The 26,243-nt window shown below is 49.3% G+C and overlaps 1 protein-coding gene across 1 annotated transcript in view; it reads left to right on the forward strand.

Annotated features, from left to right (window-relative positions):
- LOC146811907 (coronin-1A-like) overlaps positions 1-26,243 on the forward strand; it is a 190,891-nt gene that overhangs the window by 154,694 nt on the left and 9,954 nt on the right. Inside the window, exons 8-10 of the mRNA XM_085618864.1 lie at positions 19,038-19,183; positions 19,466-19,523; positions 21,429-21,650. Of these exons, the coding sequence (XP_085474990.1) occupies positions 19,038-19,183; positions 19,466-19,523; positions 21,429-21,650 (426 nt within the window). The remainder of the gene's footprint in view (positions 1-19,037; positions 19,184-19,465; positions 19,524-21,428; positions 21,651-26,243) is intronic.

The raw sequence follows: 26,243 nt of genomic DNA on the forward strand, positions 1-26,243 counted from the left end.
ATCCCTCTCTTTATTCCCCTCAGGAAAGTATCCGGTTGGATAACCCCCAATACCATCCTCGGGGAAATGATGGAATGCTCGGTCGCAGGCAATGGTTCCTTAACTGCAGATTGACGGGACAGGGCGTCCGCCTTCCGGTTTTCCGTGCCCGGCCGATATGTGATGCGGAAGTTGAACCCCGCAAAGAAGATCATCCACCGCAGCTGTCTGGGAGAAAGGTGTCTTGTGGCCGTCATGAACTGTAGGTTCCGATGGTCCGTGTACACCGATACCACATGTCTTGCCCCCATCAACCAATGCCTCCATTCGGTGAAGGCGTCCTTGATTGCGAGAAGCTCCTTCTCCGCAATATGGTAGTTGCGTTCGGCGTCGTTGAGTTTGCGGGACATGTACGCAACGGGATGAAGCACCCCTGTGTCGTGGTTGCGTTGGGACAAGATAGCCCCCAGCGCCACATCCGATGCGTCCGCTTCCACCACGTAGGGGAGATCCGGATCGGGGTGAGCCAACACCGGCGCCTTACCAAAGGCGCTTTTCAGGGCCTCAAAGGCTTTGTTCGCTTCAGGGGACCAGACAAACTCCTTGGACTTCCTCAGTAGCTGTGTGATTGGGGCCACCAATCCTGAAAATCCATCTATAAACCGCCTGTAAAAGTTGGCGAAGCCAATGAAACTTTGGACGTCCTTCACGCTTTGGGGCACCGGCCATTCTTTCACCGCCTTGATCTTTCGTTCTGCCATCTCCTGTCCCTCTGGACTCAGCATCACTCCGAGGAATTCCACGGATGTGACGTGGAAGTCACCCTTGCTGAGTTTACAAAACAGCATGTTTTCCCTCAGCTTTTGGAGCACAGCTTTGACGTGGTGTACGTGCTCCTCCACACTGGACGAATAGATGAGGATGTCGTCGATATATACGACCACGTAGATATCCAACTCCTCTCTGAATACCTCATTCAAAAAGTACTGAAAGGCTGCCGGGGCGTTGCACAGACCGAACGGCATGACGAGGTACTCAAAAAGGCCGAACCTGGTCTTAAAGGCGGTCTTCCACTCGTCTCCGTCCCTCATGCGCACCAGATGGTATGCCCCTTTCAAATCCAACTTGGTGTAGATACGAGCTTTCTTGACCTGTTCCAGAAGTACACTGATGAGAGGCAAGGGGTACCGATTCTTTACGGTTGTCGCATTCAATGCCCTAAAGTCCACACAGGCTCTCAGCTCCCCATTAGCCTTCGGGATGAAGAAGAGTGGCGAGGCGGCCGGAGACTTGGACGGGCGGATGAATCCTAGCTTGAGGAGTTTATCCAGGTACCCCCGGAGATGCACGTTTTCAGGCTCCGTCAGGGCATACAGCCTGCCGCTGGGAACGCTGGCCCCTGGCACCAGGTCGATCTGGCAGTCAAACTGTCTATGTGGTGGTAGCACTTCCGCCTTCACCTCATCAAATACATCCTCAAAACTGTGATAAGCCTGGGGGAGAGCCACATCTTTTTCTGCCGCTGTAGCCACCGTCTGACTCCCGCTCTCATCTGCGTCAAGGGATTCCGTTCTTATTCCACAATGCAGGATGCAATACGGTGACGTCAGTTCGATGCGATGTGTTGGCCAATCCACAGAGGGGTTGTGTTTCTGTAGCCACGGCAATCCCAATATGACGCCATATTGGGGCGCTCGGATGATGTTAAAATCGATTTGTTCCAAATGGTTCCTCCCACATCTCATCGGAAGGACCCCCGTGTGCTGCCTGATGGGCCCCGTCACCAATCGCCTTCCGTCTACAGCATAGACGTCTTCGGGTACAGCTTTGGGAAGAAGCACTAGCCCCAGCCTGCATGCCTCGTTGTGGTCCATAAACATGCCAGTGGCCCCTGAATCCACCATGGCCACAACGGGTATCCACTGGTCATGCACTCCCACGTGCACCGTGAGAAACAGGTGTCGTTGTCCCTTAGTGACCGAGTTGGAAAGTGAAGGGATGGATGAGTGACTCCGAGATGCCCCTTCTTTGGTCTGGGAGTCCTCTAGTTTTCCGCCGGTACGTCCACCACGGCTGTTACCGACCGGTTGGCCCGATAACGTGACGTCTTCGGTTTGGCAGGGCATTCACGTACGTAGTGGCCTTTTTTGCCACAATATAGGCACAATCCTTGTTTACGGCGTGACTCTTTCTCCGTGGCTGTGAGGCTCGCTCGTATTGCGCCGATGTCCATGGGTTCTCCCTTGGATGCGGTGGAAGTTTCAGGACTTCCCACTGTCACATAGGATGGAAGGGATTTTCCTTTTCTCCCATGATCCCCCTTTCTTTCACTTAGCCTATGTTCCAGCCGTAATACCAGGTTGATAAGGCCCTCACATGTCTTGGGTTGTGGGTCAATATGAGCCACGGCGTTCTTGAGCTCATCGCACAGCCCGTGATGGAAGAGCGCCGTCTGTTTAGCAACAGGCCACTTGGTTTCTGCAACCAGCCTTCGGAACGCGTTGAGATACTGCACCAGGTCGTTGGATCCCTGTCTCAACTCAAGCATTTCACGGTCCGCCGTGTACGAGTCAGCCCTTCTGTCGAAGACCTTCAGGAATTCCTCGCGAAAAGCACCCCAATCACATAAGATGGGGTCGTCCCTGCTCACCAGAGGTACGGCCCATTGTGCCGCGTTTCCAGCCAAATAGGATATAAGGAAAGCCACACGAGCCTGACTCGTGGGGAACGCCCTTGGTTTGCACGATAAATGTAGCGCCACTTGTGTGAGGAATACCTGCACTGTGTTAGGATCCCCACTGTACCTCTCTGGTGTTGCCAAGGGGACGGCTACCGGCATTTCCACTACTACCGCAGGGGTCTGGTTCGTGAGGGAGGTGCTGGGCGTGAGCGGGTCCAATTGGATAGCATCCAGTCTGGCTTTTACATCGGCTGTTTCTTGCCTGGAGGCAGCCAATTCAATTTGCACGGTCGCTAAAGCAGCCAGCACATCATCAAGTGTTGCCATGTCTGTTATCGACCGGGAGACAGTTAGTGTTATTAAGGTCGGATATTTTGTAACGCCCTGAACGTCTCAGGATCGTTTAACAGACACGATAATGAGAACGCAACCACTTGTGAAGGTTTAGTTATTTTAATGAAGGCAAAAATAATACAAGGAATAAACAAAGGTTATAGTCACTGGAATCCTCCAGGCTAAGTACGTTACCAGCCCACAGCACGGATGGTCCTAACCGTCCTCTGCATATACGCCGATCCCGGCGTATGCCAACAGAGGGCAGAAATGAAATGGCCGTCAATGCCAATCGGTAGGCTGTGAGGGGCACGAAGAGTGTTGGGGAGAATCGAGGAGTCAGGGAAACACCCAGCCGGGGTCTCTACCTGAAGGGAGCAGCCGCTCAACCTCTTCCTCAGACTGCACCGGGACGCGGAGTCACCTCCTGGTGATGCGTCACCGATACCCCAATCACAAGCAAAGAAGACTGAAACCGAGAGCAGCCGCTCGATCGATCCTGTGGACTTCCGAGTCTGTAACGCGGCAAACACCTCCTGGTGTGCGTTACAGCTGGCAGTCCCTGTATCTCTGGTCGGGCTGGGAGTTACGACTCCAACCAGCAAAAGCGCCACTGCGCTTTGACTCAGCCGAGTCAAAAAGCGAAGCTCAATGGTTATCCGGTAGAGCTTCCGGGTCCTTCACAGGTGACGATGGGGCAAGACACGGCCCAGGGAGTAACGACTCGACCTGCCTCCGTTCTTGCCTTACTGGAGCACCACTCCGGAACACTGCTCTTCACTAAGCAGGTACGTCGGTGTAAACACAATATCCGACAGCGTTGTACCTCCCGGTTCCTCCCTTTATAGGGCGTGTTTTCCTTGAGTTATGTAACAGCTCTCCTGTTTACATAAGGGCGTGTTTTCCTTGAGTTATGTAACAGCTCTCCTGTTTACATAAGGGCGTGTTTTCCTTGAGTTATGTAACAGCTCTCCTGTTTACATAACCTCTCAACCGCTAAGCATCCTGGGAGATGTAGTCCGTTTTCGCTGGTTACCGTTTTCCTCCCCTCGCATGACAGGAATTCTTGACAGACTCATGAGTGGGGCCCTCGAACCACAGTGCAAGCAGCGGCGTTGATTTCGGCGTGGAGCGGCAGCGTCGGGGAACCCAAGGCGTCCTCGTGAAGCAAGACAGTGCGGAGTGCGGTGCCCACAGGTCGCGTTGCGAGCAGCGACTCGGTGGTGGCGTCAACAGGCGTCATCAGTGAGGCCAATGTGGCAGTGCGGTGTTGCGACGGTGCTCTCTGCGGTGCCAGAGCTTCGGCATGTAGCGAGGAGGTGCGGTGCCCACAAGTTGCGGTGCAAGCAGTGGCTCGGTGGTGGCGTCAACAGGCGTCGTCGGTGAGACCAAGGTTGCAGTGTGGTGTTGCGGCGGTACCCTCTGCGGTGCCTTCAGGACACGGAGTCGGCAGCGGCGTTGTAGACATCGTCGGTTGGGTTTTCCTCTGCCACAGCACAAAACACACAGTCCCCAGTGCTGCGGGCAGAAGAGCTTGAAGTCTTTGCTGTTCCCGAGACTGCGTGAACAGGGGGCAAGCTCTACCTCAAGCACTTGGAAAAACTCACAAATTAGGTTGCAGAACGTCCAGTCCGGGCCTTTCACTGCCCAAGACAGAAGCAGCCACTGCAGGTCAGCCCAGCAAACACCCAGCAAAGCGGTCGTTCCTCCTCACAGCTTCTCCGGCTCTTCTTCTTGGCATTCTTCTTGATCCAGATAAATTCTAAGGTTCAGGGGTCTGGGCCCCGGTATTTGTACAAACAAATCCTTTGATCTTTCCGGTCAGAGGGTGTCTGTGCCCGGTCAGAACCAGTTCGGCCTTCTCTGGTGTGATTTCCTGGCAGGAGGTGGAGACGGCATTGTCAGAGGCAGACCAGGCCCTTCGAGGTGCAAGGAAATCTCCTCCCTCTTCCCCCTTCGCAGCCCAGGTCCATTCAGCCCTTTCCTGACTTACCTAGACTATCTGGAGCCACTCAGGCTTCCCAGCCTTCTGCCATCCAAAATCCAGACAGGCAATCCACATTCCAGCAGAGGCACACGGGATGAATGAGCAAAATAATACCCACTTTCTAAAAGTGGCCTTTACGAACTCAGAATGGAAAAAGCACCTTTGCTAAAAGCTGCATCTTTAGATTCTGAGTTCAGGCATACCAAACTTCATCTCCTTATACCTTTTTCCAGGCTACGTACGTAGGTGGCACAATCCGTGCTGCAGGCCCACGAGTATCATTTGATTCACCGGCCCGGCACCCATAGTACACTTTACTAGGGACTGACACGTAAATCAAATATCCAATTGTGAAAACATCAATCCATACACATTTTACCACAGGAGCACCTGCACTTTACCTCTGATCAGCAGTGCGAAAAGTGCGCAGAAATGTTACGCCAGCAAAAACACAGTCAAAACCGGGAGGTCAGAAAGCAAAAACTCAGGGGAAACACGCCAAAAGATGCCAAGTCTAACTTGGGCTTTGGGGCAGCCCATTGCCTATCATCTGCTGACAATCTTGTCAATCTCAATTGCTTTCTTCTTCTTCTATGGTTTTTCTTCCTCTCCTTGTGTCTGTATTTTCTGTGGAGCATAGCTTCTTGACCATCTTTTAGAGTGGATGACTTGTATCCTGTGGCTAACATTCAGGGAACATTGTTTTTCTTTTCTTTCAGGAATCCAAGGGAGTGCCTGTGTTTTCTTGCTCTCTTCCTTGTGTGCTGCTTCCCCCTTCCCAAACCCACCACTCTATCTCAGACTTATTCTACCCTTCCCTTAATCCTCCCTGTCCCACTCAGCTTTTTTTGCTTTTCATTATTTTGAAACCCATAGCTCCTCAGTTGCTCCCCTGTCCCTCTGCCCAACATTGCTCCTAGTCCTCGGCAAAATTGAGTTATTGCCCTAACGGCTTGCTCCTCCGTTGCTGCACCATCATTCCCCGCCACGTTTTCAACCATAATAGTTTTTTTTTCTTTTCTTGAAGGGCTCGACAGGTGAAATTTGCTGACGGGATGCTTCTTTCTGGCTAAAACTCAACTTTTAATATTTTTTAATTTACTGTACCAAAATGGGTGTTTGCCATTTTGGAATATTAAATAAAAAATACAAGGCTAAATGGTTTCAACGTCACAACATATATAGATAGGCATGTGTACACAAGCGTCATGTTGTTTATGTTTTTGCATGTTCTGGAGTCAGAAAACTCTCCAGCAGTTCATTAGACATCGCCTAAATTCAGTGATGCTGGTTCTCATGGGTGATACTCATTTTTTTCCTTTTTGCAAATGCTGTTCAACAACCACATTACAAAAAAGCATTGGCAAAGCAGAAAGATCTGCACGCACATTTCAAAAGCAAGAACCATTGGCTTTGTCAATGCTTGTTTTTCAAGTGAAGTCCTGAAACCAGGGCAGAGGACTCCCTTCCAGCTCCTAACACACTGTTCGTCATTTCTTCTTAAACAGCCCTGAAGCAGGGGAGTCCATCAGGAAAAGTAATTGAGAGGAACCTGGAAAAGTAAGAGGGGACAAGGAGGCATAAAAGGAGAGATTAGGGGAAGAAAACAAACAATTGCAACCCAAAAACAAATGCTGCTTGGCAGATCAAAAGGAACAAGAGGGAGCGAGAGGGAAGAGGAGATGGTGCGAGAGGGAAGAGGAGATGGTGTGAATGGGAGGTAGGGATGGTGTTAGTCTTTGTGGCAATTGAGGTCGTCATCTCCAGAACCAGGGACATGAACAGTTATATTTAACCAGGTTACTTCTCACCAAAAATGACAGCCGTCTGCTGATTTCTTTCGTGTTTTTTTAATCACCTTTTCTTGGCTGTTAACTTTCTTTTTTTAAAGATGATTTGGCAATTCATAACCTTGCAATTGTCTGTTGACTGTTAGTAATACCAAGATTTTATTTAGGTTGCCTGACTGCAGCTTGAGTTCTCAGAAAATAAACTTCCTGAAGCATGGTAGCTATGCGAGCTCCAGAAAAAGGAGCAACAAAGACAGAGAGACAAAACTGGACATAATCCTTTCCACACTACCTTTTCACCAATTATTTTAGCTAAATAAATCAAAACGAATGTTATTCAATAATTATATTTTAGGGAAATAATTTTTCCATGCAATACTAGTCCCTTCCGCCCAGACTGCACTTAGCGATAGCACTCTTTTTGCCCTCCAGACTATGCAACAGGACTTGTGCTGAATTCCACCTGATAGCTCATGCAAAAAAAATATAATTTTGTGTAATCCTTTCCAACGCTGAATTTAATTCCATTCAGTAACCGCTTGAAATAATCCTTAAATGTAAAATGAATTCATATTATTTAAAATCAAAAAAGTTTTTTTTGTACATGTATCATCTCTTTGAAAGAACTGCATTTGGGGAACACGCACAGGCTCCTTCACCAGGAAAATGCCATCCTAAAAGACACGTTACCCACAGGAAAAGCATAGTGTTGACAAATTCTTTCAGCTTTTTACACTTTTTACCAAATTTCATAATACTAAATATGTAGCACAATTCAAAAACATAAATCACTCCTCTGGAATTTATAAACACATACATAACTGAATAATCACATTCATAAGCCTCATTTGCATGGCCTATGTCATTTCAATTTCTAATATCAGTGGTTAAAAATAGGTGAACGAAATACTAATGTTGATGTTCATACCTTCTGTATAAGTAATGCATTAAGCCCCATAAATGTAATCCATTTTGTCTGACACTTCCGTGGTAGGATGTCTCTGTTTCTTCCTCGAGGTAAAGTTTTAAGTTGTTCAACTACATGAAATCTCATCTTGGACACTGTATTTCAATGTAAGTTCCCTTGCTATTATATTCTTACATTCGATGTATGTTCACCCCATCTCATCCGTACCTGGCATGAAGTCTTGCCCACCTAATACAAGCGACCAGGGCACCACAAGTAAAACACTGCTTTAATTATTAGTGGTGTACTGGCATGAAGATATGGCGTCAAATTTCGATTACAATGTTGTTACAGTTGCCACAGATAAAACATGGGTACCTAGGATAATATTCTTTGTCTTTTAAAGTAGATTTAACAAGAATGTTTTACAGAGCGTTCAGTATTCAGTGTATAAATAACGGTTTCTTCATAAAACTGTTATTGAGCTGTTCACCTGGAGTTGTTTTACTGAAAATGAATAAAAGTTCATTAAAAAAAATGAATCCATATGTTAGCATGTAAAGTAGATATGCGGCATGACCAAGAATTGTGACTGTAGGATTTGTTGTTCCTTTCCACACACCTCTTTGTTAAAAATCAGAGAGAGCACTCAAAACTGAGAACAATGCCCTGTTGCTAAGAGCACACTGTGTTGCTTCGGTGCCTTTCTTTTTATGCTTCCCAAGGCTTAGACTAGGCTTCTCCCCCTCCCCCCCCCCCATGCTGCCTTGATATCACACTGCAAATGGTGCACAAGGCTGGTTATCTGGCCAAGTTGGTGATTTCATGGATTTAGGGGCGAGATGCTGATTTAGAAGCCCAGATTAGAGGAGGGAGTGTAATGATGCTAAGGGCAGTGTCTGCTTGCTGCTCTTCCCCCAATGACTTGCAGGAGGCCTTATAAGGGATGTAGATGTCTTTATTAACAAATATAACTCTTCTCCGAGAGAGCGCCGGGCAACACGCTCCGATCGCCGTCCCTCGCGCCGCGCTAATTATCGCTCATGCGCAGTAGCGTCCAATATGGCCGCTACGCGCATTGCCGTCCTGACGTAGTGCGCGTCAACTAGACCGCAACACTACATATCTCCCCCTTTTTATACCACCCAACACAATTTACCCCGACCATGTGTTCAGTCCATTTCATAGTCTCTAAACTTGGATGGTCTCACCACAGCTCTCCCCACCCGGTGTGTCTTACCGGTGTGGAATGTCCTTCTCGGCCTCCTTCTGCGACCAGGCCCCCGTTAGTTCCTTCCGGAGTGCCCTGGCCCTCTCTCTCTCCTTTCTCACCGTCTTCCCGGGTCCTTTCCCCTGGGGACCATCCGTCCGGTGTGTCTCTCTCTCTCTCCTGCTCTTCGCTCATGTTCTCTCCGCACTCTCTTTTGGACGTACCTGCGTCCCTTGTCGGCCCTTCCGTCGGGGTTTCCCCTTCCGTGTCCTCCCGGGGCCATTGTATGATTTTGTTGCACTTGGCCATGCGATCGTGAGACCACACGTTTCCGTCGCTGAGCAACGCTGCCCGGTCGTACACCTCTTCTACTCTTAGGGGTGGGGAGTACTTGCTTTCTCCCTTCCGCTTCAGGACTGCCAGCTTCACTCTGACCCACTCCCCTTTTTCCAACGCCGTCTCCTTCACCCTCTTGTTGCGGTTGTAGTGTTCCGTATAAATGCGTTGTGCCTTCTCCAGGTTGTGTTGCACCACCGCCGGAGACCATTTGCTGGTGATGGTCTTCTCCTGCCAAGCAACATTGTCTCTGGTGAAGGGTTGCCTTCCTCGTAGGATCTGGAAAGGACTGTACCCCGTACCGGTGGGGGTGATACGGTATGCCCATATCGTGCTTTGCACTTCTTTCTCCCAGTCTTTGCCCCTCGTGATGGCCGCTTGTATGGAGCCCATAAGCACCCTGTTGAACCTTTATACTTGTCCGTTGCTGGCCGGATGATATATCGAGGTGTGCCGAAGTAGAATGCCATTCCTGTTTGCAAACGTGACCCATTTGTCCGAGGTGAATTGGGGGCCATTGTCACTGATTATGGTCCTGGGTATGCCTTCCCTGAGGAACACTGCCTTGAGGAAGCGCAGTATTTCGTCCGTGTCCATGATCTCGTTGATGTGTACTTCTGGCCACTTCGAGTACTTGTCTACTAACGCACAGAGGTATTTGGGGATCCCCTGATCGTCCAGTATAGGCCCTAAGATGTCCACTGCGACCTCTTCCCATGGGTTACTGGGATTCGTGAACTTCCCTAAGGGTGGTCTCATAGGCTTCAGTATCTTGTCCGCTCCTTGGCACTGCACGCAGTCTCTCACGTGCCTCTCTACTTGCATGTCCATTCCTGGCCACCAGTACGTTTGTTTAGTCCTGGCCTTCGTCTTCACGATTCCCAGGTGTCCTTCATGTAGTATGGATAGCAGATCCGGTACTATGTTCTCCGGTGGTACCACTCTGTTGCCTCTGTAAACGAACACCCCGTCGTTCCCCACCGACAGCTCTTCTCTGACCTCGTAGAACTGCCGGACTTTGGGTCTTTGTCGTCTCCGTTCTGGCCACCCTCGTACAATGTACATCTTGATGTCGTCCATATCTTCATCCGCCGCATACGCGTCTTTCCACTCCTGCCTGCTGATGGCTTTTTCCGGGTCGTCTGTCAGGGCTACCATCTCGTCTTCGTCTTCCGTGCCATTGGAGGCACTGTCCATCGCTGACGCCCTGCTGAGGTAGTCCGCTATCTTGTTTCTCGAGCCCGGTATGTACTCCACGTCGTACCGATACTCCAGGAGTTTCAGCGTCATTTTCGCAATCCGGGGAGTGGCACTGGCATGACCATCAGATGTCAAAACCTTCACTAGGGGCTTGTGATCCGTCTTCACCTGAAATCTGGTGCCCCACAGGAACTGACGGTACTTCGCCATGGCCCATACCATAGCCAGCATCTCCTTCTCGATCACACTGAACTTTTGTTCCGACGACGTCAACGTCCTGGACGCGAAGCTGATCGTCTCCGTCCCTCCTTCTGGTCGTTCTTGCATGAGCACCGCTCCTAACCCTTTGTCACTCGCGTCCGTCATCAATATGGACCGCCCCTGAGGATCGTACCCATGCAGCGGGATCGCTTGGCTAATTTCCCGTTTCACCGTGTCAAACTCATCCTGCGTCTCTTCGGTCCATACAAACGCCGTCTTGTCCCTCGTGAGTTGCCTCATGTGGTGAGTTTTCATGGCGAAGTGGTGGACGAACTTGCTATAGTATTTCGCCATTCCTAAAAATGACCGTACTTCTTCCTTGGAGGTGGGCGGAGGTGCGTCGCAGATGGCCTTCACGTTCCCTTTCTTCGGTGTTATCCCCTGCGCTCCTATCTCATGCCCCAGGTATGTGACTGATGTCATCCCGAAGTGACATTTCTCCCACTCTGCCGCCAGGCCGTTTTCCTCCAGGATCTTCAATACCGCTGCCAGTTTCTTGTCATGGTCTTCCAGCTCAGTCCCCATCACTAGGATGTCATCCTGGAAGTATTGCACTCCCTCGATGTCCTTGAATAGGCGGGCCATCAGCTTCTGGAACACCGCTGCTGCCGAGGCTAGACCGAAGGGCATGCGGCAGAACTGGTAGCAGCCAAACGGCGCGATGAATGATGTCAGTTTCTTGCTCGTAGGATGCAGCACTACCTGGTGGTATGCCGATTGCAGGTCGATGGTGGAGAACCATTTCACGCCTTTCGTGCGGGCCAACATTTCCTCTATGCGTGGTAAGGGGAATTTTTCTACCACGATGCACTTGTTTAACTCTCTGAGGTCCACACATAGACGCACCTTGCCTGACGGTTTCATGGCCACTACCAGAGGCGCCAACCACTCCGCGCTGTCGATGGGTTCGATGATTCCCCCGTCTTCCAGTCGGTGGAGTTCCTGTTGTACCGCCTCTCTCACCGCAATCGATATGTTCCTTACTTTGTGCGCTACCGGACGGGCGTTTTCTTTAAGGACGATCTTGTGGGAGAACTTCTCGAGTTTCCCGATTTTCCCGCCAAAAACCTTCGGGTGTCCACTCCGCCATTTCTCCGCCGTCGACTCCTCTCCGTCCAGGGTCACCATCACCTGGGTGTCCTCTCCTGGATTCAGCTGTACTCCCAACTCTCCTTGGTCCATCCAGCCCAGGACTGACGGCCCCTTCTCCGCGACGTACAGTTTGCAGTGGGCGCTTCGCTCTTTGAACTGGCACAGCAGCTTCTTGAACCCTACCATCGGGATGGGTTCCCCTGTGTAGGTGACCGGTCGAATGTCGGGGGATTCTAGCTGTGTGCCCCATGTGGGTCTGAATCTCTCGTTCCACACCGATCTTTGGACGATCGTGTAGGGAGACCCTGAATCCGCCACGATGGTGATGCCTACTCCTCCAATGATCACGTCACACTGGGGCTTGCGCGTTCTCCTCCCATCGATGCCCAGCACCTGGTCCTCCACACACAGGACTTCCTCGTCTTCCTCCAGACCTTCTGCTTCTTCTCCTGCGTCTTGCGCCACAAATTTCACCGCGTGCTGTCTCCCTTTCCTTCGGCACACTTTCTCGTAATGACCAACCAGGCCGCAGAACGCACACTTGGCTCTGAAGGCGGGGCACCGTTTGTCGTGCGCTGCGTGGCTCGAGCTTCCGCATCTGTAGCACCTCACCGATTCTCCCTTTTCTTGCTTCCATGTCTGTCCTGGTTTGGCCTTCCCTTTGGGGGTTCCTCTGTACTCCCCCGGCGCCGGTTTTCCTCATCCGTGCTGGTCCGCGTCGTCCACCTTATTGACAGTGAGTCTGGGGGCTGGGTCTCTCTTTGCCGCCTCCGCACAGTGCTTGGTCAGTTCCGCCCTTTTCACTATGGCGATCACGTCTTTCAGCATCGCATCCCCACGCGCCCACAGTTTATCTTGCACTGTCTTGCTTGTCGTATGCATTACGATTTGGTCCTTGATGAATTCTTCCTGTAACCCTCCATACTTGCACGTTATCGCAAGTTTTCGCAGCGCCGCCACGTAGTCGTCTATTGTTTCCCCCGCTTCTTGCTTCCTCTGCTGGAAATTGTAGCGGTCGATAGAGGTGCACACTGCAGGCCGATAGTGGTTGTCCAAGTCTTCAATGGCGTGTGAGAACACGTCCGTGTCCCCTACCTGTCTGGCGACCGGTGTGAGGTTTTGAAACACCCGTATTCCTTCTGGTACCAGATTGTGTAAGAGTATCCTCTTCCTCCTGGCACTGGAGAACGCCTCCTCGTTCTCATCTTCCAGCGCTTCTAGGTAGTTTTTGAAGTACTCCCTCCAGTCTTCCCACTTCATTTGGGGTTCTCCCGGACGTGGAAGGAACGGGATCGGCGTCGTTAAAGCTGATGGCTGTGCACTCATTTTGGCTTCCGCTTGTTTCCTTGGGCTACCTGGCGCGTCTGTCCCCACTCCCCTTCTTCGGGTACCTGGGACTGCGTTCGAGCTGCCTGCGCCGTCGTCACCCGATTCCGCCAGGGTCTCCACTGCCGTCCTGCGGTCCGCCTGCGCTGTTCCTCCGCTTCGTGGCCGGCACCTTCACTGCCCACGTGCCACTCTCTGGCGTCTGTCTGCCACTGCCGCGCTCTCCCGGTGCGTAGGCGTCTGTCCTCGACCCCCTCGGTCCTCTTACCGCGTGGGGTGACGTCCCTCTTTGTGGGTACTCCTCCCTGAGGCAAGTTGGGGGCACCTTCCTCCTGGTCCACGCAGGGTTCTCACCAGCCCAGCCTCGTCGCCACTGTAATGATGCTAAGGGCAGTGTCTGCTTGCTGCTCTTCCCCCAATGACCTGCAGGAGGCCTTATAAGGGATGTAGATGCCTTTATTAACAAATATAACTCTTCTCCGAGAGAGTGCCGGGCAACACGCTCCGATCGCCGTCTCTCGCGCCACGCTAATTATCGCGCATGCGCAGTAGCGTCCAATATGGCCGCTACGCGCATTGCCGTCCTGACGTAGTGCGCGTCAACTAGACCGCGACACTACAGGGAGTGCTGATGAGGTGGAGACTGCCTTGCATGCGCCGTTGTGAATGAGAGAGGCGATGGACACATCACTCCGATGACCAAACAGTGGCGCTGGTGTCCTCAGCATCTGGCTCCTTTTCTGTTGTCCGAGTTCCCTTGGTAGATTGGGTACAGGGAACTGGCAGGGAGACGTGAGCCGTGTTTATGCTCTCACTGCATGAAACCTTTGGAGGGTGCCATTTTTGGCTAGCTCATGAGCTTCAGGGTTCACTGTAGCTGATGTGAGGGGCTTGCCTCATTGCCCCAGCCTGAGGAGATGATTGCGTGAGAGCTCTGCAAAGTTTCTGCAGCACTAGTGAACGACCATCATAAACGAAGGGGGCCCCGACTTTAAGGCAGTGCCACTTCTGAGACAAAGTATGCCACTGGGCATCTTAAAGAGTAATGACCAACATAAACATGCCCAAGATGAAGTGAAACATGGGCCCAAGATGAATTAACATTTATATTGGAATATATGAGAATAGTAAACATATTATTCTGAAAGATGCATAGAGTAGCATCAGGGACCTACACAAATCATAATACAAGACTGGGTGGATTCTGTGGTTTATTTACGGAACTAAATGAGGGTCCTGTACTGGGAACACTGGATTAAAACACAATGGCCACTCAAAAATTGCATGCATGAATGGTGATGGCACCAGCTGATTGATGATTACAGAATTGTACCCTAGGTATCACTAACTGATATCTCCTTCATATTTCACGAGATGTGCTGGAGCTCTCTGAATGGAGGTGGAAATACCCTGACAGATAACCACATTCGCTTGTGACGAGTTATCGCCTAAAGTGCAAAGTCAAGGGCGTAGTGAATCACCCACTATACTAGCGTGAGCAGGGTTGTCAGATGGACAGATTCACTTGGGTATTATGGCTCTTCCTACCTTTGAACTGTGACTTGAGGTCACAAGACAGAAGCAGAAGCCGATAAATATACAGAAAGGAAGTAACAGGACACTCTTGTGTGGTGGGGCGAAGAAGTGGCAAAAGAACCAAACATGGTTACAGAGAGAAATGGATTGAGAGTGCGAAAGAGGGAGGAAATAAAAGAGCGCAAAGCAGGAAAGAAAAATGGAAGCAAAAACAGCAGGAGGAAATGTAGGTTCTAAAGAATGAAAGAAAAATAGAAAGGAGGGAAAAATAGAAAGGAATAAAGAAAAAGGTAGAAGAAAAGGAGCAAACTTTTGGTACTGGAACAATTCATGGGGAACTTCCTTGCAATTAACAGGATGAATGAATGGATGAATGAAAGAGCTTATAGAGCGCAGGACTCAACCCCAAAGGGGTATCTCCACGCTGCGAGTGGATGTAGGAAAGCTAGGAAGCAGGATCAGTTGTTAGAAAGTTCAGTTTTCAGGATTTTCCTGAAATTTAGGAAATTAGAACATTTATGTAAGTGAATAGAGTGAGTTCCAATATCGTGGGGGCAAGGTATGAGAAAGTTTTGCCACCAGAGCGAAGTTTGTTGAACCGAGGAACGGTAAGAAGGACCTTCTCCCCCGAACGCAGAGATCTGCTCGGTAGATAGCGTGTAAGTTTCTCCACCAAATAATTAGGGCCTCTGTTATTAAGTGCTTTATGGACCAAGCAGCAGAATCTTAAATGTAATTCTTTTATGAATAGGAAATCAGTGGAGACGTCTTAGTAGCGGGAGAGAAGCTGTTCTAGGCAGCATATTGAGGGCCAGCTGCCCTGCCGTGTTCTGAACCACTTGCAACCTGTTCAGTACGGATTTGTTTGCTGCTGCTAGAAGGGCATTACAGTAGTCAAGACAACTGATTACCAAGGCTTGAATCAGGGACTTGCCTGCTTATAAAGGGAGGAGATGGAACACACTCCTTGGTAGCCTCAAAGTATAGAAATAGGTGCCTGAAGTAGAAGCTCCTGGATCTTGCATAGATAAAGAATGATCTAGATAGACTCCTAAATTCTTCTTACGCTTCACTCACTCACTGACTGGCAGGTCTATAGTTCAAAGTTGGGGTATTTAGTTCTTCTGGCTGCTCCCTTGTGCAGAGTTGGTACAACGTCCACACACATACTAGTTATTGATACTAGTAAGTAAGGCTACATTACAGGCACCTTAAATATATACAACAGAGTAAACATGGGCAGGAACTAAAGTGTTAAACCACACACTGTTGCAGACAATCTATCCATCTAGAAAGCAGGAGCATACATTTGGAGCTTCACCAACTGAAGAGAGAACTGATGTGCACACCAGAGGCATCAAAACTCTGAAGTCTAAATGGAGGAGGAAAGCAGTAAAAATGGCTGACTTAGAGGATCGGTGCAGAAGAAATTCCATCTGATCATTGGCCTGACTGAGGGAACAAGGAAGAATTAATCACCTTCGATTGTTGATGCTGAGACAGAGGAAGACATGTCTTTGGGTAGATTCTTAGACCACAGATGCAGTGACCAAGCCCAAAAGGTCTGTCCGGAACTTCATGATAAGGCCACTCTACTACAAGAATTTGAGATGGAGACTCACTGCAGTTGGGAATTCATAGTGTTTGACAACATTCACCGAATGGTAAGATGACAGGACAGAGAAATGCAGGGCTGGGTCTAGGACAGTGCGACTGGTGCAGCCACACCTGGCGCTGAGTTCATGGGGTTGGAGGAAGTGGCGCTGAGTTTAGAAATAAATCATGGGTTTAAAGGCACGCACTGCAGAGTTACTTGTGTCTCTAGCAGTTTCCAGGTAACAATAGAAATGCCAAGATAGTTCTGGAAATCAATGTTCCTGCTGGAGAGAGATCGTTGTTTTTTCTAATGACAGTTGTAACTCAGCACAATGCAGCACAGAGGGTTAACCATGCCTGCTGCAAAGAACATGTGCCATGCAGATTACTGAACTAAATTTTATGTGGATAGCTCAGTAGATTAGTGTTTTTGTCATAGAGATCCCTTTGTAACTTGAGGTTCATAATCCATCTATAGCACAGTGACTTTTGAACTGTAATTTAAGAGCTGCATGCAGACTGCATGATATAGGTTAGAACGTTAGGTTTTTTCCCCAATCTTTCATTATCCTAATGCTGCTAGAAAGTGCTTGATGGGTAGAATTGCATTCTTATTAGTAAAACCGAGCCCATCCACTTTGTTACATTTTAAATTCTCTATTTGTGCTTCTCCAGACCAAACACTTTCAAAATATACTGCCTACTAGTATGAGTGACATGTGACTCCTACCTTGTTGGCTTATATAACAATTCTTATAGGCTGATTTACACATGTATGATTCATTGTCTCTGTATAATGTGTGTGTGATGTAAAGTTCTCTGACATCCTACACTGGTTTGATGGGGCCATAAAACAAATGAAAGGTATGTGAGAGGGACTATGGAGAGATGAGGGGCAATGTTGGAAAGTGGTAGTGAGGGAATCTGTGGAGAAGGAGGTCATTGGGGGGTGCCAAAAAAGATTGTCACTCACACAGGGCACCACCGGCTCTAAAGCCGGCCCTAGAGAAACTACACATTGTGACTTACAGTTACCGTAAGGCGAGGTTGTGGCACAACCGCAAGGGTGTGTATTTCAGGATGAAACATTACTTAAAGTTTAACATCCTGTAGCATCCACAGTTCATTGATCTTATCTAAAATTAACTCTGCTGCGTTTTGTGAGTAAGGAACAGCTTTAGCTTGCCAAATGGTACTATTAATAATAGATTTTGGTTTGCATATGATATTATGATGTGAAAAAGCTGGACGATAGATACCTTTGAATGCATTGATTACTTCTGCCACTTAATGTAACTCCCCATTACAGCAGTGAGTAAAAGCATTAAATGGGAGCTCGCTATGGACCTTTGACTAATGATAATGACTTAGCTGGCATTTGTACAAATATTTGCTCTGACATTACCAATAAAATACTCAACAACATGGCCATCGATACAGCGTGCTATGGATTCTCAGGTCCAGTTTTGTAGAGCTATATGATCGGTCTTGTTGCTAAAGTGGTCACGCTTGGGTTGGTTTCCTTCGTACCTGCATGGGATGCCATCGGTATCTAGACTCATATGCACTCAAACATGTGAGGCCAGCCGCATTACAGAAGGCAGGGCAGGACGGTGCATGAAGTGTAGAGGGGAGACATGCAGTCGCCTTCCTGCTGTAGCAGTGGCACAGAACACAGTGAAAAACCGCGGTAAGGAGCACAGTGGTCAGCGCACCCAAGAAAAAGCTAATTCAGTGAAACCGTGAGGTCTGAGAGGCCCTGCATGTGCATGAGCAGAGTGGTAGTTAACGCATAGAGGTTAGAGCTAGTTCAGGTAAACCCTAGCTGAATCTCTGATGGGAGCTCACTGAGTGGGAACAGCCCAGTTCTCAGCACACCATCAGAGAAGGTCAGCCCTAGCTCAGTGAGCACTATGTACACATATTTATTTAGTGATTTGACATTTTTATATAACACAAGCACCTCGCGATATATGAGGTAGCAGATGGTATACAAATGGATGCACAGAGTGACATTAAGTCCGTTATACATTGATAGAAGTACTTGAGGAAGCAGAAGGAGTCGAAATAGCAAAGTGCTTTGTGCACAAGGTCACTGTTAACATAGTGAAAGCTTGGACGGTGTGCTGGAGCCAGCACAAGGTGTAGGAATAATGTGGTGTTTGTTCACTGACCATGGAGCAGCATGCAAGGGGTACTCTCTGTAAAATCAAATGATAGGAGAAGAGGCTGAACAAGGTGCTGAAACAGCAATGTCCGTAGTGCACAGAGAGCAGCATACAAAAGGCAGAGATCGCTGCTATGAAGCCACACAGACGTACTGTACGCAAAGCATGATGTTGCATCATTGATATATCTAAGGAGTAGAAGGCAACAAGACACTGTGTCAGCTAGACAAGCTGGTGAAGGGATACAGAGGTTTGCCTCTTTAGTTAGACTGTGATGGTCTGGAAGTATCATATGGTGAAAGGTGCCTTGTACCGGGGAGCATAGTGATAATGCAATCTAACACAAATGAAGTAGGTACTTAAGGCGAAAGAGGATCTGAGAGTCATAAAGTAAAAGAGAAAATAAAGGTTTCCGCCTGCATTCACACATTATTGTCAGTACATGGTATGGGGGCTGCAAGGTAAATGGTGTTTAGATTGTGAAATCCTCATCAGGGGTCCGAAGCAAGACATTGAATGCAAACGTTATGCTATTGGTTGGATGATAGATGGCACTGCTGATTCACTTGAAGTTCCTTGACTATCTTATGGCCTCCAAAATAACAGCGACCAATGAAACCTTTGCTTGCCTCGTAGGGCGACAGTAGCATACGATACTTTGAGATCACGGACGAAGCCCCTTATGTGCACTACTTGTCCATGTACAGCAGCAAGGAGTCACAGCGGGGTATGGGATACATGCCGAAGAGGGGCCTGGAGGTCAACAAGTGTGAGATAGCCAGGTAAGTTACCTTCCTTCGGCCCTGGGATCCCACTTCTGACATCAACAACCCACAATGCCCATTAAGAGATTCCATCCAGCATAAAAAACAGCATAGATACTGCTACCCTGGCACAATCCGAGCAAGGGTGGGCCAGGAACTTAACACCAGTGCATAAATTGTTGCTCAACACCTTGCTACAGAGAAAGATCCCATTGGTTGCTTTCCCTGCATCCGTTGTGCCAGTGACGTTGTAAAAGAAGGGATGCTGCCTTTTAATCTTATCCCATTTTATTCTTCTAGATTTTACAAATTACACGAGAGGAAATGTGAACCAATTGCAATGACAGTGCCGAGGAAGGTAAGGAACTCACCAGTGACTTATAATCAGACCTCTATCAGAAAAGTTGTATGTTGGTCCGAAAGCTAGAATACAGAGGGTTGCTACCTGGGTCGGACTTGCGTACAGGACAATCAGCAGTGCCTGACTGGCTGGTCTGACAGGCCAGTGTATGGGCTGGGTTTTTTGGGCTGTTCGTGGGGTTGTTACTGTTAATTTTCCTGACATTAAAACAAAAGTTACCTGCGGAAAGCACAAGTACATGCTACCTTTAATACCTAGTAATAAGTAACAATGCCTGCAAGGGATTTCATTTGTTAATCTTAGTCAAATTTTGAATAAACTCATTATTTAGGTGTCAGGCTCCAATTGGTAACTCAACCTTGAGTGAATCTAGACATCAATTAAGTTGTTCATTTCATGAATATTCAACTGAACACTTAAAGAACACGGGTATATCTTTTTTTCAAAAATACACAATTTTAATGTAAACAAAAATGTATAGGGTACATTCAGAAACAATAAAACACGATGATGGAGGGTACATAAAAGAACCTTAAAATCATGAGTGTACACATCTATTCCAAATGAATATATGGAGAGAAAATGAATCTAAAACAATAGACAACAATTCCTCAGAAGCAACAAATGCTAGGAAAATAGATGCAACAGTCGACGTTTCGGTCTGTTGTGGCAGAATCATCCGTCTGACCATCTTCAGGACATACAGTCAAATATTAAGAGTCCATATAATCAAGTTCGGTGATCAGTTCGAACAAGATAAGTCAGTTGTTGAAAACACTACAAGGGCCTTACAAATAGGCTCCTCTGAAGGAAAAGAATCACTTTCCAACTTTATTTATAGAAATGAGAGACGTAAAAAAATAGGTAGCAACTACTTTTATTTTGGTGCCTTGGCATATTTTCTATCCCAGTCCGACCCAGGTTGCTACAGGTCTTGAAGGTGCTGCTATTGATTGGTTGTGTGGGTTTCCCAGTACATGGGTAGCTGGGCTGCTGCGTTGGTTTAACAGAACTGAACTTTGCTTCTAGCTACTAGTACAGCTGAGTTAGTGCTTCCCCTTAAGCAATTTAGCTCACAAGGGCATATTGGTCGATAGTAGGTACTCTGGGCCAAAAATAGCTTCCCTCAACATAGGTGTGAATTTCCGTTCTTGTAACGCAGCCAGAAAGCTGTGGAACACTGATGGCCCAGTGAATAGAACTGACACTCTACTGATGACTGCTGAGTACTGAAACCCGAGGTGGGAGCTGCTGGTCGTGAATGATGTGCATTGGCAGAACTGGATGAATGTCCTGGCTGCAGATCTAAGTTTCATTGGCAGAGATGTGCATGGGTCTCCGTGCTGGTATATCCAGGTGCGCTGAAGGTCAATATTGAGTTGCATTGGTGCAGGTGTATGTGGGTCTTAGTACTGGAACAATATGTGATTATACAGGTCAGTATTGTATTGCCCGGTTTGTGCGCAGCTTTCAGTGCTTAACAAAGGGAGGCTTGGACACAAGTGATAGGCCCTACCTGAAAAGTGGAAGGCACCTAGTTCTAGAAGAGCATGGATTTCTGTAGATCAGGATGGGGCTTTCACTGAGCTGCACTGAGCCCAGACCATTGAAAGCTGCAGGTCAGGATTGTAGTGCACTGGTAGAGTTGTGTGTGGGTTCTAGTACTGGCATTGCAGCTGGTGCTGTAAGTTGGGATTGTGGTGCATTGTCAGATGTGTTAAGATCTTAGTAATAGAATAGAAGTAAGAGCTGCATGTCAAAGTTGAGGTATCTCAGATGAACTCTCTGCGTCCCAGTACTTAAACAGCTATGTCACAGGAAAGTACTAGGATACTCTGGTAAAGATGTGTGATTCTTTCTACTAGTATCTAAGCTCATGTTGTCTTTTTTTGCTTTCTTCAGTCAGACCTTTTCCAAGAGGACCTCTATCCTGATGCAGTAGGCCCAGACCCTGCCATGGACGCAGACGAGTGGCTTGCCGGTAAGAATGCCAATCCTATCCTGATCTCCCTAAAGGACGGGTATGTGCCAAGCAAGTCCCGTGAGCTGAAAGTGACCAAGAACATTCTGGACAGCAAAGGACCACGCAGAAGCCATTCGTCTAATGAAGCTGGGTTTTCCAAGGTAAGAGTCGGGCAAACAGAATCTGTATTAGTAGAGCAGGTTCAAAAGAAAGCGAATCAGGGATCACTCTAACGTCTGTCCTCTGTCTGGACAGCTAGGATGGTCAACCCACCTAGTTCTGTTTAAATAAGTTAATGAAGCGGTACATGACTTTAAAATGGATTGTGAGTATAGAAGTTTACACTTGCCTCACAAAGGTCCTCATTTAGAGCTGGGTGGTAACACGGATCCGGCCCAACTCTTGGTTCATCCAACACATTTAGAGTTGGGGATTCCAAAGGTAGTCTCCCAACCCGTCCCACTATCGGAAAGCCACCAAGTGATACTTGATGTGACTGCCCATAGGAGCAGAGCATTTTGCACTTTTCAAATGATTCCAACATGGACTTGAACACATTTTTCACTCATTGTAGCACTAATGCTCAGGCTTCCAAAAGGGCCTGGTAGGGTACTAAGGGTCAGAAAGGCGGGGCAGAAAATGTGTTACATTGTAAGAATGTGGGTGCTTCGTTGTGGCAGATTAGGGAATGGAAGACATTATTTGTGAACAAGTGCTGGGATTATTAAGAGAGGGACCCTCACAAGATTGTCCTCTCCTAGCTCTCAAGTTTATTTCTCAGCCAAGCCATGTTTTCTTGGGAGCTTTGCATTCTGCTGGAGGCGGATGTCTGAATATGATACCACCTGGAATTTCCTTTTGTTGGCAGAGAGGTCAGTCTCCCAATGGCAAAGCCCATCATGGAGTCCTGTCACTCCACCTCCTTTCTCCATTCTCCTTCCTTTTGCCTGTCCTCCACCCTCTCACTTCAAATTGTAATCATAAATGATATGCTTTATTCACAGCTACCGGTCTGGGTGACTGCTAATTAAAGGAAGTGTGCCTTTTAATTTTACAGTAATAAAATGTAAATGTAAACATTATGGCACTTATTAATAATAATATTTGTTTCCGCTGTAATAAATGATCAATTTTTCATCTCTTACCTCAGCCCCCACTTCCTGCGTTGTGTGGCAGGGACCGAAGCCTCTTCATTTTCCCTCTCAGACATTCTGTGCTCGGTTCAAAATTCATTTTCCACTGCATAATTGTGTTGCAGTTTTTTTTATATAGTGCGACTGCCTGCTCCGCTGCTCCTAGTGTTTTACTTCTCTCTCCTGCAGCCCATGTTTAGTCTTGTCCAGGATTGACTGGTCCTCTTCCTCCTCCTTTCAGGCCATCATTTTCAGTCCTGTTATTTGAGCATTTTCTAGCTCTCTGTGGACTAGTTTGTTATTTTTTGTTGTCTTGCTGGCTGTGTGTTTAAATGTAAGAAGTAGGAAATCTTTCCTTTCGGTAACTAAACAGCTATCCACATACTTCATCATGCCAGCAGCGTGCTTCCGTACTACCAAGCAATGGTGGGAGTTGCAGTCTTTTCACGTTATTCTCTTCACATGATCTCCCAGACTTAATCCTTGCCACAATCAAATCCTTTCTTTCTTCTGTAGTTGTTGACCTGTCAGTGTTCACTGTGCCCTTCTCAGGGATCACAATTGGACATTTTGTTGACAAGGTGATTCAGTGCAAAATGCTGGTGCTTTTTTAGGACTGGTGGCACTGAATTGGAGTAGGTGGCTGCTTGTTGTCAGAGGCAATTGGAGTACACTGCTGAGATCTCACCGTGTTTTTTAAAAAATTTTTTAGATAGGTGGAGGCTTGCCTTAAATAGTTATATGATTTGGGGACTCATTCTGTCTGGTGATGTAGTGGTTCTGGGTCATGTCTAAAGGAGGAAAAAGGTAGTTGAAGTATTTTTCTTATGTATGAGTGTTGGAATCGGGTAGCGTGGTGCAGAGCGGGCGGGCCAAACTCCAGAGGAAATGTGCAAAGCATCCACGCAGTACACACATGCGACACACAAGGCACACTACAAAAAGAGACACTACACCAGTTTCGGTAGAAATAACTTTTGTATTGTCAAAACCACTAGGTGTCAGGTAATCTCTACACTGCGCCAACTGGCGCTCGGTTCCAATTTACAGGGGGGAATTATGTACAGGGCAGGGCCAATCGGGCCCCTGCCGGAATCATTGCGATTTACAGATAAAATAATTGTACGTGAGAAATAAAGCTCCCATCCATCCACATTGATCCTGCAATAAAATACATCAGGGCATGACATGAGACATTCGGCCGGAACACCTGTAAAGGAAACCTCACAGCATCACAATAAACATGACCGTCCCGGGCATCCCCTGAGGCAGGAAATTAGGTTAGGCAGAGCATCAATACATTAACCTGGCATTTAGACATAACCATTAACATAGCACTTAAGCACAGGACATTCAAAGATAGCGCTGCACCTGTCACGGCGATAGCGCGTTAAAACAAGGCCTTAGCGCGCAGGGCATGGCAACTAAGCATAGCGCTGCATGGGGCAATTGAATCGCATTTTAAATCAGGCATTTACCCTAGCGCTGCCCATATCAATTCAATAGCGCCTTAAAACCAGGACATATGAACATAGCGCTGCTTCTTGCCAATCAATAGCGCTTCAAACATGGCCTGTAAATCTGGCGCTGCACATAGCATAACATTAGGCCAGAAATGCATTTAATTATAGTCCCCGGCAGTCCAGTAGGTCAGGGCATCCCAGGTTGTGATGAGGAAGGGACACTGGGGGCGGGCACCGGCAATGTACCCCGAATTCACCCCCTATCCCTCGGCATTATCTTCCCCCTCACCGGCTTACTGAAGAGTTCCCCGGGCCGATTAGGCACACGTGGCAGCTGCCCACTGCCAGTCGGGGCAGCTGTACCGAGTCCAGCCAGTTCTGGCGAGGTGGAGGTCCCTGCCAGGACCTGGAAGGCAGGGGGTGTCCCTACAGTAAGTATGGGCCCCACGGGGCCCTCCGGGCATTCACCGGGGCGGGCACCGACTATGTGCCCCGACTTAGCCCCTCCCCACCAAGGCAAGCGCGGACCAAGGCCCCACGGAAGATAACGGACCCTGGGGGCGAGCACCGGCAACGTGCCCCGACACTCCCCCCACTCCTCAGTGGCCCCACTCACCAGGACTCTTCGGCCTGCTCCGGTGTGGCTCTCGGCCTCTTCTGCCCTCCTCCTGGACGCTCGAGGGCTTCCGGTGTGCGCGTTTCGCCTCCTCCCTGCAATCGAGGTTGCTAGACGACACCTCGCGCCGGCTTCACCCGGGCAGCACTCACCGGCACTCTCCTGGCGGGGGCAGGCACCGAGGCGTGCCTCGACTGTCCCCCGCTCTTTCCGGACCTCTTGGCCTTCACACGGGCGGTGGGGGCAGGCGCCGACAATGCGCCTCGGGCCCCCCTGACCTTCCGCCTCTCTGCTAACCCCACGGGGCTCTCTTCAGCGCAGGAGAGCCCCGACCACATCCGCGCTTCCTCCCGCTTCACCCGGGCCCCCTCCTGGGACCCGGGGCGGCAACACGGAGCCCGCGAGGCTCACGACGACTTCGGCTGCACCGGGGGCTCTCCTCAGTGCATGGAGAGACCCCCGGGCCGCAGCTCCTCTTCTCGCCGGCTCCTCGTTCTTCTTCTCGGGCCTGAGCCCGTCAGCCAATCCTGTCGCGGCTTCCCGGGGGCGCGGCCACTGACACGGCCGGCGCCCTGGTTGCCGGGCAACACCTGCTCGCGTGCCTCAGGCCTAGCACGGCCTTCACTGAAGCCGCGGCGGCTCTCCCTGGGCCGCGGCGGTGATTTCGGCGGCGGCAAAGTGCGGGGTGGGCACCCGCTTAGGTACACAGCAGGTAACGCGCCGCCATTACGCGGGGTAGGCACCCGCTGTACACAGCATTCACAGGCGGCACACACGCGGGGTGGGCTCCCGCTCCGCTTTACATACGTTCAAATGTGCCCGAGTCACGGGGTGGCCTCCCGCTGGCTTTGTAGGCGTTCCGGGGTGGCCCCCACGCGGCGCTTCCACGTGAACCAGTCCTTCCCTCCAAACAGCGCTACTGGGGCCGTAGCACGGGCGCTTCCCAGGCGCTAGGCAGCCTCCTCAGCTCCAGGGGCATCAGGCAGCTGGGTTACCACACTCACCAGCCGAGCACCATCCGTTTCAGTGTAGCGCTCCCCAGATTTAGCGCTCTCCTTCCAGGGAGCTGGGGAATAGCGCTCTCCTTCCAGGGAGCTTGTAGATAGCGTTTCCTGGTCCCTGCCCCTTGATTGAGGGTTTCTTGAGGGGGGGGAAGTTGCGTTGGTGGCTGCAGGCGGACTACTCAGTCTCTGCCTGTCGTCCCTGGATTCTCCTCTCGCCGGGCCAGATCAGTGGGTAGTTCAGGATCCCTCACTCACTTAAAGGGCAGTGCCTAAACCCTGTCACCTTCAGAGGCATAGGTCCCTGACTGATCCTACCGCCTAAAACTCCTGCGAGGGCTTCTCCAGGTTTGCGTTGCCCCAACTATATCTTTCCCTCGCCCTGTGGACAGTAGGGGGGGGGTAGGTAGGCTCAGGGCCCAGCACACAGGTCTATGTGGCGGTAACCCCTGGCAGCAGGTCCCCTCTCTCCCAGGTCCACCCTCTGACTGACTGCATGGCAACCCAGCTCCTCCCTTTAGACGCCCCTCACCCCACCTTC

Source organism: Triturus cristatus, chromosome 7 (genome assembly GCF_964204655.1).
Source record: "Triturus cristatus chromosome 7, aTriCri1.1, whole genome shotgun sequence".
NCBI lineage: Eukaryota > Metazoa > Chordata > Amphibia > Caudata > Salamandridae > Triturus > Triturus cristatus.